This window comes from Gallinula chloropus, assembly GCF_964237585.1.
Source record: "Gallinula chloropus genome assembly, chromosome: 5".
In the NCBI taxonomy this organism is placed as follows: domain Eukaryota; kingdom Metazoa; phylum Chordata; class Aves; order Gruiformes; family Rallidae; genus Gallinula; species Gallinula chloropus.
In genome coordinates, this window is record NC_140090.1 from 25987766 (window position 1) to 26002756 (window position 14991).

General features: G+C 42.6%; 1 protein-coding gene across 1 annotated transcript in view; it reads left to right on the forward strand.

The window, feature by feature from the left end:
• Positions 1–586: 586 nt before the first annotated feature.
• The window catches only part of ITGA4 (integrin subunit alpha 4), a gene marked incomplete at both ends in the record, with an annotated part of 35841 nt that continues 21436 nt past the window's right edge, over positions 587–14991 (forward strand). Inside the window, 10 exons of the mRNA XM_084264656.1 lie at positions 587–771; positions 875–996; positions 7871–7977; positions 8077–8206; positions 8901–8968; positions 9627–9756; positions 12907–12992; positions 13321–13380; positions 13473–13610; positions 14591–14702. Of these exons, the coding sequence (XP_084120782.1) occupies positions 587–771; positions 875–996; positions 7871–7977; positions 8077–8206; positions 8901–8968; positions 9627–9756; positions 12907–12992; positions 13321–13380; positions 13473–13610; positions 14591–14702 (1138 nt within the window). The remainder of the gene's footprint in view (positions 772–874; positions 997–7870; positions 7978–8076; positions 8207–8900; positions 8969–9626; positions 9757–12906; positions 12993–13320; positions 13381–13472; positions 13611–14590; positions 14703–14991) is intronic.

Below are 14991 nucleotides of genomic sequence, written 5' to 3' on the forward strand. Positions count from 1 at the left end.
GGCCAGCGCTCAAGAGAGACGGGCTCCGGGAGCAGGAAACTGAACTAACTGGGTCCGGGCGCTTCCCGGGCGGCTGGAGCGGGGGAGGTCGAGGCCTGCCGGCTCTCCTTCCCTCTCTGCTTGTCACCTCCTCCAGACCGCCCGCCTGCAGCTCTCCCGCGCCGCCCTCAGGGCAGGTGTACTGGGGCGGAGGTGGGGTGAACCGACAGCGCTGCTGTCCCGCCTGGAATCGGGGTCGGGGGCCGTACCCTCCAGTGCTTGCGGGCCGTGTCCCCTTCCGCAGCACCCCCGTGGACGCGGACGGGGCGGGGAGAAACCCGACCCCCGCCGCCTGGGAAGGGAGAGGGGCTACCGCTGCGCGGGAGAAGGCGGCGCGGCTGAGCGACTCCCCTATCCGGAGGGGACACCCCCATTCCGGGCTGCGCCCGGCCCGGCTTGGCCCACCGGTAGCAGAGGCGGCGCAGGGCGCTGGCTGCCACCGCCCCAGGGCAGGGCAGGGGCGCGGCGTTTCCCTCTCGTCAAGCGCGGAGCGAGGCGGGAAGCCGGCGCCGGTCGCCCGTCTGCCTCTGGCCCATCGGCCTGAGCCATGCGGAACAGCGGGAGGGCGAAGAGGGCTGCGGGCTGGGCCGTCCCGCTGTGGCTGCTGTGGCAGTGCCTGCCGACGGCGCGGCCCTACAACCTGGACACAGAGAAGCCGCTGCTCTTCTTGGGGGGCAACGGGACCCTCTTCGGGTATTCGGTTCTCCTGCACCGCCACGGCGAGGAGAGATGGTGAGTCCCCGCCTGGGCCGCCCCGTGGGCGCCCGTTCCGCCCTTCGCGCCTTCTCCGGGCTCCGCTGGCCGCGGCCCCTCACGCTGCCGTTTCTGCCCGCAGGCTCGTGGCGGGCGCCCCCCGGGCCAACTGGCCCGCCAACACCTCGGTGGTCAACCCTGGGGCCGTTTTCCGGTGCCGAATCGGGAGGAACCCCCACAGGGAGTGCGAGCAGCTCCAGCTGGGTGAGTCGGCGGCGGGGCGCGGGCGGAGAGACCCCGGCGCTGGGCCGTGGGGAGGCCGGGGTGGGCGGCGGTCGGGCCCGGGCAGCGCGGTGGGCGGCAGGGGTGTCCCCGGCGGCGGCAGGACGGGACGGGACGGTCCTCGTCCGCCCACCCGTCCTGCGCGCACCGCGGCTCCTCTGCCCGCTGCCTTTAAGGCTGCTGCCGGCTTCTCCTGGGTGTTTTCCAGACCAAACTGGCGTTTACCTCTCGCTAAAGGGCGAGATCAGCGCTATTGCCGAAGAGCAACAACGGTGGCACCGGTTTTTTTTTCTGTAGGCAGGAAGAAAGGCACACAAACTTCACTTAGAGAAGTGGCGTGGACGCAGCCGCTCCCGTTCCTAGTTTTTTTTCGCACCTTTCAGCACGCAGTTCAAAAGCCGTGGGAGTTTCGGTCTCTCGCACTTCTCAGCAGAAAGCTAGTTCTCATTTCAGAGGAGAGTGTGAATGTAATTAGCTCAGAGATGGGGGGTGGAAGTACGTGCCTAAATCGTCTTCTGCAAAGCTTTCCCCTTGTAGAAGCCAGCCCGAAGTAACTCTGAACCATAGTTGTCTTGCAGATGGGCTCTCCTCTCTGCCTGCAGATTTGGTAAAAAAGTTGAGTCTCAGGGGAACGAAGTTATTTTTGACTGAATCAATTTTTCCAGCTCCTGCATTTAACCTGACTCCTCTCTACCTCCCCAGTCCTCATGCTTGGGGGATGTAACTGGATATGCAACTTCCAAGTGTTTGATACTTGTTAAAAAGCACTTCGCAGTGGGCTACTGTGAATATTCCTAAGTTGCTTTGGGCCCTGTTCTTGTCCCCCTTGTGTACAGTGCCATTCATTCTATCCTTATGCTTTGCATAGAAAGCTTCCTGAACTTCTGATCTCTCTGTGGTGGGGACTCTATGATCCGTTAAAATTATGAACTTGCTGCCCAGGGAGGATAAAAACCGCGGGAAAGGGTTTTCAAAATTTTTGAAACCAGTGAAAGCGATAGCACCCCATGACCTGATAGGCTTTCAGGGCAGAATGCAGCGTTCTGTTTCAAGAATGTTAGGACAATCCTTTCTCTACAGATTTATGTATAATGCTGAGAACTGCCGGGCTTTGCCTGCGTTTTTTCTCACAGATAGAAATAACTTATTTTTTGTAACTAAGGTATGAGAAACTTCAGTGGTGATTTACTTGTAGCCATGTAAGGAAAAGACAAGCAGCTGTTTGTAGGAAGAACTTCAATTAAACTTATTCCAGACCAAGTTAGGGGTTTCTTTGGTTGGGTTTTTTTGAGTAATTTCATTCCAATATTAGATGTTTTGAAAACGTGATATATAACAAAGAGGTTTTGGGGTTTTTTTTTATCTCCAACTGCTTGTTTGTAAGAGGAGGCTTGCCAAAGTCAAAATTGTCAACTTAAAGTGGTGAAATAGGGTATGTTAAGAGGCAATAAACCCCTCCTCTGGGTTGAAGGGGTAAAAATAGTCCCTTCACTGTGTAGGGGGAGTGTAGAAAGTTTCAGGTTCTTTGAAAACTGCACACATCTTTCAATACGTGGTTTACTCATTTAGCCAGTAGAGAAACAAAAACTGAAGTAGTAACTTGATGGGTTTTTCCTCGGTAGCTTAGAAGGATTCAAAACAAAATAATGCAGCAGGTGAATGAAAATGTTTATGTGGCTGCAAAGGCTGAATTTAACACAAGCTTCTATTCCCAGGTTTAGAGACTGCAGGTTACACGGTGGTGTTTGCTGTCATGCTCTTTTAATAACAGTGATACCACAGGAGACTTTTGCAAAATGTTTATTTCCCTTAGTACTGGATGACATCTTTGCAACACTGAAGTATGCCAACAGTATTTCAGAAGCTAAATAGGTACTGGAAAGAAGCGCTCTATTGTAAAACAGGCCGGTGAGATCAATGAAGAAGCCACAGGCAGCTGTGGTGCTTGGGATGTAAATGAAGTAGAATAGTATCTGAGGTTTGTTAAGCCTCTGCCATCCAGCCGAGCAGTCACAGAAATACACAAGGGAACTTGCAATTGCAAAGCTGAACTTAATTATCTCTTGTTTAACTCGTTCAGGCTGTCAGCAACTTTTGGACTTAACTGTGTCTTTTCCATGCTGTGTCTTTCAGTCAGTTGACCTCCTTGTTCTTCTGCCTGGATTCTTGCCAGTGACAAGTTTGGGTTCTGATCTCATAGAATTAGGGCTATTTCCTCTGAAAAAATGTGCAGGGGTATGTTACATTGCTGGGACAGGCAATCTGAGAAGTAGCAGTTTCTATCTTTCTCTTAAATACTTGAATTTGCATTTCTTTCAATGAAACAATCTTTGAGGCAATAATTTTCTAATTACAAGTCATAGAAATGTAGAGGTGACAACAGGCAATAGAAGTGTTTATTTTCCCAAATGTTGGGCCTTTCTAATGAATGGATGTGAATTACTTACACATATAAATACATTAAAACACTTGGTTGCTATTTTTCACTAAAGTAGCCTTGAAACTGGCGTAACTAATTAATGAAGTATTCATGCACAATTAGGAAGCCTCTGATCACACAAAACTGCTGTTGTACTTTTTTATGTCACACGTTCCTGTCTACTTCCTCAGTAGAAAAAGATTTGCTGTGAATAGTCCTGTGCTGCAATCATCCCAGCATCTGGAAATAACTCATCCAGGCATACTTTAGAGAATTTTAATGTTTTTTAAGGTGTCTCAGGGGCCTGGGTTAGTTTAAGAGCTGTGAGGATCTGTGAGATACACTACCAAATATTTGTCTTCCCAGATCCTCACTAGCACTTTGAAATCTCTCTCTCTGATTGCTGAATAGAGGGGTAATGTTTTGATAATTTCTTTTTATTGTTCTAGTACTTCTGTCAATGCTGTCAAATATTCCTGATTGCTGGTTTATTTCTATTTGAAGTATTTTTAAGCGATGGTTTGCATTAGATGTAATCAAGCTCTAGGCACAAATACAAAATACAGTGCTTTGGGTTTATTATTTGGAGTGCTAAGTGTCTGCTGTCTTTTGAATTTTAAAACCTTGCCCATGTCAGTTTGGGCAGTAATAGATTATTGCAGAAGGACTTGCTCAATGTTCTTTAGATGCTTTGATCTATTACATTTTGGACTTGCAAAATATTGTAGAAATTCTGTAATAAACTGGTCTCAGATATGAAATAGCGGCTCAGTGGCTAAAAATACAGAAAACAATTTATAAAATTTGCCATCCAGTCTAAAAAAAAAAAAATAAAAAAATTCCAACTGCAAATGTACACAGTAAATTTAGCACCTGCTTAACTCAAGTCCAGAAAGCTCTGCCTTCAGTTTCAGTCCTCCACCCTTCCTTTAGATCCTGGCTACAATTAACCTATGAACAAATTGCTCTCTAGCTCCCCCAGCTGAATCATTACAATGGAAAAGTGAACAGTGGATGGTTTTACCCAGAAGCGTGGCCTGTGTTTGTTCAACTTAGATTTCAGTAAGCTTTTGTCTTCAATAGTTTGGCTTTTTGATCTCACTTGCATTGCTCGTACCCCGGCAGTCATCTACTTTGAAATGGCCATACTATCCCAAGGAAAATTGGACTTCTGGACCTAGGTCTGTTATAGAGTTAGGGAAGCAGCTGGTGCCTAACTGAAATGTTTTGGGTAAAAGTAGTTGGAGGGACGTAAGAGGGATAAGAGCTGTAAAACCTGTGAAAAGAGGAAAGATTGCTCTGGGTGAATAAAAAAAAAAGTCTGAGACCCTGACAACTAGGAGCAGGATGTCAGAAGGTTTCTTGTCTTTGCAGTAGATTTCATCATTTTAATCAATTAGCAATAGGACCAGAGAAGTTCTGGGAGGATAAAAAGGATCTTGGGAGGCTGTTGGGCATGGAAAGTACTGGAGCAAGTTACATAAAACTCATTTCTCAGATGACATTGCAAACATCTGTATTAGAGTCCTTGAGGCCAAAGCTAGAAGTGGCTTTATAAGTTGTGACCTTATTTGTATGCAGTTGTGCTGTGTGTGTGGATGTGTGCAGCAGGGATTACAGCAGAAGTGGATCTTCCAGCTGCGTAATGTACGGAGGCTGGGCAATTACTTATCTCCCAGTGACTTTATGACAGCGCGTGCTCCTTCCCCCTGAGGCAACCAAGCTGCCATGTCCTCTTGAGCTTATGCAGTGCTGCTCTCTTGCTTGTGCAGAATACAGCATTTTCCCTTATTTGATAAAGCTTTTATAATGTCATACCCAGAGCAGGGGCTCATCACAGCAACTGGGATGTCAAGCTCACGCTTCTCTCGCCCGCAAAGGCCTATGATGACAGTGAGAGAAAGAGAGAAGACATAAGGTAGCAAGTCAGCAGAGGGCCAAAGTGAACCTGAACTAAGAATGTGTCCTGGAGCCAGGAAAAAGGGGAATACAATCCAATGAGCGTGAAGGCATGACAGTGCTTTTATGTGTTATGGACCTCTGAAATAGACACAGGAATGAAGCAGTGATATGAGCAAAAGTTCCTGTTATCTCTCACATCATCATTATCTTGTCTTGTTTGACTTACTGATAGAAAGACATAGAAAGCCTCTTGAGATATAAATTTATGACAGTGGTGTCCACTGCTTGTTTCCTGCAAGTCTACATATGCCCTAAAGCAAGTCCTAGGTAAATCATTGTCGTAAGAGGATGGAAGGCATTGCTAGAAAGGAGTTACCAAAAGTGCCTTTTCTGACTTAAAGGATTGATTCTTACACATGGGAGTCTAATAAAATTTTGTTTTCTGAGGAGATGTCAGTCAGATTAACTTGGTCTGTAATCCATACAAACCATGGAAAAGTCTTCCTTAAGGAGTGAGTAGCTCTATATGACAATTCCAAAACAAAGTTCCAAATTTGTGTCTCAAAACAGTATATACTCGGTATGTGAAATGTCATGTCACTGACATAAGCTTCCAAGCTCTCCTCCTTGGCTAATCACTTAAAACTCAGTAGGTGACAACCTGCAAAAAATGCAACTTCTTTTTAGTAAATTTTTAAAATAAAGCCTTTTACTTTGTGCTTGTCTTAGAGCAAGAGCCCACACATTGTTAGTTACTGTTCCTTAGGTGACCTGCAGGAATTATTCAATGACAGCAACGCAAAATCTCTTGGCCCAAAGATAACTGAATGTAATGCTATTGCAAGTGCTAAGGTCAGTTTCTGTTTAGCTATCTTAGGGAAAGGTGCATGGGGGGAGGAGGTGGAAAAGAAGAGGTGGAGGAAGATCAGATACCACTTGACCCTGTGAAGGGTGTTATTTTTGGAAGAAGGTAGAGTACATCTGTGGTGCACAGGATGCATCATCCTCTCTGTGATATTGGGGCAGAAGAGGTGGGCGGCGAGTCTGGACTGCACTACTTTGGTCTCCTTCAGAGCAGGGAGAAAGCAAGATATTTGGAAAAAAGTGTAGGGGGAATATGGAAGTTAAAAATAAAATCAAGGCTTCAGCAGTTTTTTCAGACAAATGTTAATTGCCAGACCTGTCACCAAACAATAAGGAACAAGCTGTGAAATAAGGTTAGTTGTTGGTTTTTAGCCTTACAGATGCTACTTCTGTCATTTTCTTACCATGTAATAAAGAATTATCTGTATTCCATCAATCTGGTATTTTCTCTCAAAAAGTCCATAACATCTTGGATATAAAATCATTTAATTCAGTGTTGATTGTGAGAATGTTTGTGGCAATGCCCAGTCATTCATCTTTCTCTGGCTACTGAGTAGACTAGGTGTATCCCTTTATTCTGTTTCCATACTTAATCAATACGGTGCAGTTCCACATCCTGCAAAAGGAATTCAACAAGTCCATTAGTTATTTAAACTAATGCATTGGACAGTAATAAATTTCAGCTCTGGTTACAAATACAGTTTTGGGTTGGGGAGGGGTAGTGTTGGGTTTATTTTATTTTCTCTCTGTCAAGCCACGTCCCTGTCAGGCCTGAAGCTGTGATCTATGTTGGCATCTTTTTCTGGGTAACTGAACCCCCGAGCTCCAATAAATTTCAGGTTCACCAGTAGCTGCATCCGATGTGGGACAGTCATAAAAACTATGCAAAGGAGTTTGTGGTTCAGTAATTTGGTTAATGCTTATTCATGTGAACTTGTTAAAAATGAAAAGCTTGCTTTATATAACTTAGAATACTCTTAAACGTGTAGCTTCTCCTTGTCTTACCTTTCTAGAAGGGAGAAAATATTTGCTAACTTGGCAATGCTGTAGCCTTTTGAGGGAGTTGGAAGAAGTTTCACTATGTCTCTAAGGTTTTAAAAATTAACTCTCCTTACTGAAAAAAAGAACAAACAAAACCCAAACAACCAAAGAGCTACTGCTAAATAATTGCAACAGTGCAAGGAGTGCACGGGATGTGCATATATAATGATCTGACATCCCCAGTAGGGATTGCAGTTATACACCCTTTTTTTGACAGCCTTTTGTAGTAGAGATAGTTTTAAGGTCTAGCACTACCTGGGAAGTTGGAGAGATGTTTGCTTTGGTCCCAAGTTTAGGTATCACTCACAGGTATTGTTTGTGTTTCCTACAAACTTTTAGGCTGAGGAACACTTGAAAGCCAGCACTTCATCAGATGGAGTGTAATGTCCCTTTCTGATTCAGTGATTGGGATTCCAATCCTTGCTGCCAAGCTATCGTGTTCCAAACCAGGGCGTGCAGTTGTATCTTTGTTCAAGAAGAAAGTGAAAGGTCTAGGTGTCCTATGTGAGAGAGGTCAGGACTGCCAAATCTGAGTTACTGCGGTCTCCCTGTGGGGTTCTTGGGTTCTTCTGCTACCACATGGCCCTTCAGCTTGTCCCCCTGTTCAGAGCATTGGTCTTTGTGTCCTAGGCAACCCCAAAGGAGAGCACTGTGGGAAGACTTGTTTGGAAGAGCGTGATAATCAGTGGCTGGGTGTCAGCTTATCAAGGCAGCCAAAAGAAAATGGATCTATCGTTGTATGTATTAACCACTGGAGCTGCATGTCTGTCTGTCAGACTGCCTTCCCCTTTCTTATGCTTCTGTGTCAAACCTCATCTTTGTTTTTTTATCCATAGGCTTGTGGACATAGATGGAAAAATGTATTTTACATAAAAAATGAGCACAAGCTCCCATATGGTATTTGTTTTGCTGTTTCTTCTGATTTTCGCACTGAACTCAGCAGAAGAATATGCCCGTGCTATATAGGTAAGCAGAACACTTGCGTCCTTTGTGAGGAAGGCCAAGATAAATCATTGCATGGTGTGGAGTTTGAGAAGAGCCTTTTGTTCTGGGCAGGCTTTCTGCCAGACAAAGGTTTGAAGATGGAGTGCTGTTGATACAAGCCCAATTTATACCGTATATTTGTTAGAAAGATGTTTATCACTTCAAAGGAAACCAGCTTTCAACAGGCAAAGTATTAGTTTAAATCAGGCCTCAGAGTACTTGCTCCTTGGATTGGATCACTGAAGGATGATTCTTCTCAAAACCAGGGCAGTAGAAGATATCCTTCCTTCCTTCCTTCCTTTACTCTGTCATTTGCTTGCTGTGCTCAGGACAGTGCCTCACAGCAGAGCTGCAGTAACGCTGGCAAGCGATTGTTGCCATCCACTCCTTGATGCAAAACTGCGGTTCCTCAACACGGTGTTTCTCCTTGTTGTTTACTTGTGCCCTGCCAAGGCTGCTGCTGTAGTGCAAAACCTTCAGTTCAGTACAAGGCTGTATTGAAGCTAAAGGCTATTTGGTGGAAACCAGTGGTTTTAGTTTCATTACAGAACTGAAAACCAGCGTTGTTTCTGTTTTGTTTTGTTTTAAACTTGTCTCCACTAGAGTTGAAGAGCTGGTGACAAATTCTGATGCTACATTCTTCTCATCCTTTTTAATGTTTCTTGCCCATTTCCAGATCATGTGCGAAAGTTTGGAGAAAACCATGGGTCATGCCAGGCTGGAATGTCTAGTTTTTACATCGAGGTGTGTATTAAAGATACCAAGCTTCTCTCTCTGCATACAGATACACACACATGTGTGCATATTTATGTATGTATACACACATGTAAAAGGGTATATGTAAGTGCAAACATTAACACTGGGGTTTTTTTTTTTTGTGGGAGGGAAAAATAATTTTTTTTCCCATTTCTTTTTAACTGAATCTTGATAAGATTTGCATGATAATTCCCAACTAATACTTTTACTTTTTATTCCAAATAATACTTTCACACCATACTAAATCCAAAATTACTTTTCATCTGGAAAAGGCACATGATGTAACAATTTTATTATTCCCTTTAATCTGTTTGATGTAGCATTAACACTAATAATGTCTGCCTTCTTGTTCTACAGAGTAATCTGTTTCACCCTAAGTTTATTATTTATTAAAAAAACTCTTCTGAGAGCAGAATATTCTGGTTTTTAAATTGTTCATAGCTCAAAATTTTTAATGATCATATTTTTAGAACATCTGAAAAATATCTGTGACCTCATAGTAATTGCCCAGTACTGAGCCAGATACACCTCTAGTAGCATTTCATGGAGATCACAGGAGATCTAAAGGAAAGCATTTGACTTGTTTTGTTTATCTTTTTGACTATTTAAATATTAATAACATGGCTTTGTTTTATTTTTCTTTTAGGATTTAATAATAATGGGAGCCCCTGGATCATTTTATTGGACTGGTTCTGTTTTTGTGTACAACACAACGGCAAATACAATCCATGCTTACGCAGATTCAAATAACCAAGTGAAATTTGGCAGTTATCTGGGTACTCAAATATATTTAATACTTTACAAAAATAGAACTCAAAGAATTAGCTGATCTTGAAGTGAGTGCTCAGTGTTTATCAGTGCTTGCTATATTAATTGGGGAAGCAACAGCTCTGAAGATGTGTTCTGATTTTGTTTAAAAATATTATTTAATTATAAGGCTTCCTCTCTGATCGTTTTACGTAGAAACTTCTCAAACATTGGATTTCTATTTTTATTATCTCTCTGCTGAGTTTCTGTTGTTCCTTCATTTAGAAGGTAGAGATTTGCTTCTGGTTAGCAATGGTTTGCACTTCCCTGTTAAGTCTGAAATGTTGCCAAGGGCTTTCATAGCAGAAGACATGATTTCACACAGAAGAGAAGTAAAAAATGGTTATAGTGGAAACTGGAAGGAAACATGTTTTGATTGCGTTGTCAATAAGAGGAAGTAATCTATGATCTTAAGATACAGACCTGCCTACAATCATTTGTTTGTTTGGGGGTTTTTATTATTCCAGCTATATCCTGGTCTGGATATATGGGAAGGCAAACCTTCTCTACAAATATCTGAAAGTCACAAAGCTCCTACTCCTATACCCATGTAACGAGCTGGATTTAGTGCTAGAATTTGTAGGGGGTTGTGGCAAAAGCTATCAGCTTCAGTTTTCTCACTACACACTAAGAAAAGCTTGTCTGTTCTTTCTGAACAACAACATGTTTGCCTGTGAAGATTGTTTTTTGTGCTTTCCCATTCATCGGTTTTGTTCACGTGGATAAACATTTCCTGCTTCTGATCTCACTCTCGAGAATAGGCAGCAGGCACACATTATGCAATACCTGTTAGGAAATACTCAGTGGCTGGCACTTCACAGCTCAGCACTGAGCCTTGGGAAGGCTGCCCTTGGGCTCTGCAGGAACATCAAACAAAAGAGATGCTGGGTGGTAAAAGGCGATCAGATGCCCCGATCACACTGTTTAACCATGAACGTTTCTAACATTACATAGGACAAATCACAGACTTCAGGGAATGCTCACTCCAGCTTTCCAGTAGTAATCACCAAACAAAATACCCTGCCCTACTGGGTTCAAAAGCTCATTCAGATTTCTGCTCCCATGTGTGTAAGACTGAGAATTTCTGTAACGAATGCATCAAGCCATTGGTAGCCAAAAGCCAGATAAGGGCAAATGAGTAAAAGCTTGCATGAGGGCTGTGCCAGGGAGGGTGTAGGGAAAGCCTTCCCATGCATGGTCCTTCCCATCCAGGACCAGAGATCAGCAGGAATTTACATCAGAAACTGTATAAGCTTTTAATTTTTGCATTGTTCCATGCTACTTGAACCTTCACTTCTCTCCCTCCTAATAATAGGTAATGCTGTTGAAAGAATGTAAAGGATCCTTCCCCTACCTAAGCTTCTGTTCTGTCCCATCTCTGGCATTGTTTAAGGCCAAAATCTATTTAGGTTTAATTCTGTTATCAAATGGATGAGTATGCAGACTGAGTTTGCCTCTCCCTTGAATAATGAACAAAAATATCCTTACCAAGTGATGGAAGTGTATTAGGACCATAGTTTAATTCAAGAACATGATGAGGTTCTATTATCTACTTACACTACCCTTCTTCCAGCAGGGGCTGAGAAGTGGGCTTCTTTATTTCCAGTTTTCATTAAACTGTTGAAGAGTAATCGTTAACAAATTGGGGTTTGTAGGAAAAGTGTGCAAAACTATTGTGACATGTTCCATAAGTTGGAAGACAACTTAAAAAAAAGAAGGAAGTTAGAAAGAGAAGCTGGTAATGCATAATGTTTGGTAGTATTTCCTTGGCTACTTTGGAGTAACTTAGAGATTTATAACTGACTGCTTTAAAGGGAGTTAGAGAAGCTGATCTTTCACATCAGCTGGGCCTGCCAAAAGAGTAAATGTAGGCACTTAACAGATACCTTAAAAAAACCACAGACTAGTAAGTAATTTTTTCTGTGATTTCTCCCCAGCATTTTAATAGCACAACAAAAAAGAGGGGTATGAGATTCCTGTTCTTTCTTTCAGTGTCTTGGGCTTTGGGGACTTTTTATTTTGCTTTATTTTTAACTTTTAAAAAACTTCATTAGTAGTACCATCATTTACACTTCAGCAAAACCAAAATAACTAGAAAATAAAGGTCAGAGGAGGTAAATTAAGGTTTGTCCACTTAAGCTTATTTTTTTGTTGAATAAGTAAAAACTAGGTGTTGACCTTTAAATGATAAATTGCCTTGTGCACCTTTTTTAGCTTAAAATATGAAAAGAAAAAGCTGGCTTAATGAGAACTTAAATTCTAGACAGTTACATTTGCAGATTAAAGAATCAAGGCTCATTCCCACCTGATCTACTCTGATTTTTCCATTTTCTCTTTATGCTATGAAAATCATTCCTCAGTCAAAACAGTCATTTAGTAAATGCAAGAGTAGCAGAATATGTTAATTGTCCTCCCTGTTTCAAGTTTGCCATAATGTATGCATTTTGGAAAGGGTGAGGATGTACAGCTGCAGATTAGGGTGTTTGCCTTTAGCTTGTGATTCTGAGGCTGGATGTCTGCACCAAAATATGGTCCTGTCTGTTAGAGCAGTCTCTGCACACAGAAGCACTTTGCTCTGCAGATTCACTTACAAAAGCTGATGCAACTTTTGGTACTTTGCTCCAGTTTGTTCCTGATATTTTCATATCTGTATGTCCGCAGTGCTGGGGGGAGGGATATGTGCACATGCATGTTTTTCTGAGCCCTGTTACAACAGGAGTGGCAGAGTAACAACTGAATCGGGTGCTCCCATGTTGCACTCTATGGGCACTTGGGTTTTATTTTTGTTATGGTATGGACTCACTGAACAATGTGCATTAACAGAAGGTGTTTACAATTTATTCTATTGGCTTTTAAAGTATGGCAGATAATTGAGATCCTGGAAAGAAATGAGTGTTTCCAACGCTTGTTTCTGCTTGCTGGAACTTCCTGCTTTAATTGACCTTTTTTTGTTTTTATTTCAAAAAATTTCCTTTTTATTTTCATTGCTAACTTGCATGAGGTCTGAATGTCAGACTCTCAATAATTTGTGGTGCTGACAGCTTTTATACATCACGTTCCCATTTTTTTTATCTTTATGTAGCATTTCCAGTATTGAACAGTGCATTTCTAATTTCCAGGATACTCTGTCGGAGCTGGACACTTTCTGACATCAACCAGTATAGAAGTAATTGGAGGGGCTCCCCAGCAGGAACAGACTGGTAAAGTAAGAGAGAGTCTGTACTATTGGTTTGAAGTATGTACTAGATACGTGTCTGTGATTTTCATGTTTAGATTAACATATTAAAGACAAGCATCAGATGCATATGACTTCTCATGGGGAAAGAAGGCAAAGAAGGGGTGAGATAGCTTAGATAACATTGCTGTGAACTGTGGTGTTAAAGAGAAGTGCAGGTAGGAAGTAGTAAATATCTGTACTTTGCAATACTGTGTGCTGCTTTGCTGATTCTCTAGCACATGCTGTAGAGAAAGCATGGGAAAGTGTTTCAGATTACTGATTGCTGAACTCCATGTGTATTTTCTTTCCCTTTTAGGCATACATTTTTAGCATTGAGAAGCAACTAAATATTCTGTTTGAACTGAGGGGTAAAAAGGTAAATGTTTCATACTACTTCTCTACGCTTTAGAGCTTCTATTGTGTGTCTATCAAAATCCAAAAATAATGTGATTTCTTGTTTGCCCACAGCTTGGTTCTTATTTTGGAGCTGCAATTTGTGCTGTGGACCTGAATGCAGATGGCCTCTCAGACTTGCTAGTTGGTGCTCCAATGCAAAGCACCATCAGGGAAGAAGGAAGAGTTTATGTCTATATCAATTCGGGATCTGTAAGTATATTCTCTTAAAAACACATGGCAGCACAGCTGTTCTATTATAACAAAGAATACAGTATTTCAGGATATAGGAAAAACATCTCCAGAGCCATGAGGACAATCCCAGCAGGAATGTGTAGCACATCTACAAAGCCTAAGCTAAGCTGCGACGCGGTGTTACTTACGCTAGTGTTAGAACTGAGGACAGACTGGTTTTCTTCCATAGCAAGTTCAGGTGGTGACAGCCTGCCACTACAGCCTCTCTGCAAGCTCCCCCTGTTTCCGTGCTCACCACTGAACTGGCACCTGAAGAGCAGCTCGCTCAGCACTTCAGAAACAAACAAGGAATGAAAATACTGTGTGCAGCTCCTGGTACCGGTCAGCAAAGAGACTGGTAGTCGTCAGTTTGGCAAATGAAGTAGCCAGGCAGATCATGCGTTAGTCTTAGCTTCCTTTTATTCTTTTTAAGGATCAGAAGTGAGAGTATAATCACTGGTTTTGTGTGATTTTGAATTTGGCCGGCTCTTTAAATTTTATCTTCATTTCTTATTTCCATTCCTTCCTCCCCATGATAATGCATATTTATTCTCCTAGGATTGCAATTAATATTTCCTTAGTGTGTTTTCCTCACAGAGAACTAAGTCTTTCTAGGGTACCTACTACTAACTAGGGCACACACAAGAGCTTTGAAGCAGCTACTCATTCCTACGTTTTTAGCAAGTATGGTTTTTGGAGACCAGTTAGCCCCTGTATTCTGACATAAGTTTGCTGCTGCCTACAGGTGTTTGCAACAGGAACACATTGCTGTTCTCTTTCTTACTCTTTGTTACTCGTATACTGAACACTGTTCAATGTGTTTGGCAATGCTTGCTTCTGCACCAAGGAATTCAGTAGGGTTATGTATTGGCTCCAAGGCAGTTTTAACATTTTTTGAGTAGTGTCCCAGGTCACCTGGAAGAGGCTTTGGTAATGTGCAGCTGACTGTTTTCCTTCAGGGGGCAAAGATGGTAGAACTGGACATAGAGCTCAGCGGGAGTGACTCGTATGCAGCCAGGTTTGGAGAGTCCATAGCCAATCTGGGAGACATTGATAACGATGGTTTTGAAGGTAAGTATATTTAACAAAAAAAAAATCCCTGTGTTTCATTCTCTCTGAGCAGTGGACTGTCACAATAAACAGGAGGGCTATGGAAGTCTGAGAAGTTGGTGACATTAGGTTCTAACGCTTTAAATAAAGGGTGTGAGCATAAGGTCATAACATAGTCGGTAACTTTGGGTGCTAGTGGAATCCCAAATCCTGTTTTACATATCTGAGACAACAGTTGAGGAAAAATTTGGCAATTTGTCACTTAAAAACATAAATCAAAATTACACACTGAGTCAAGATCTGCTTTCCT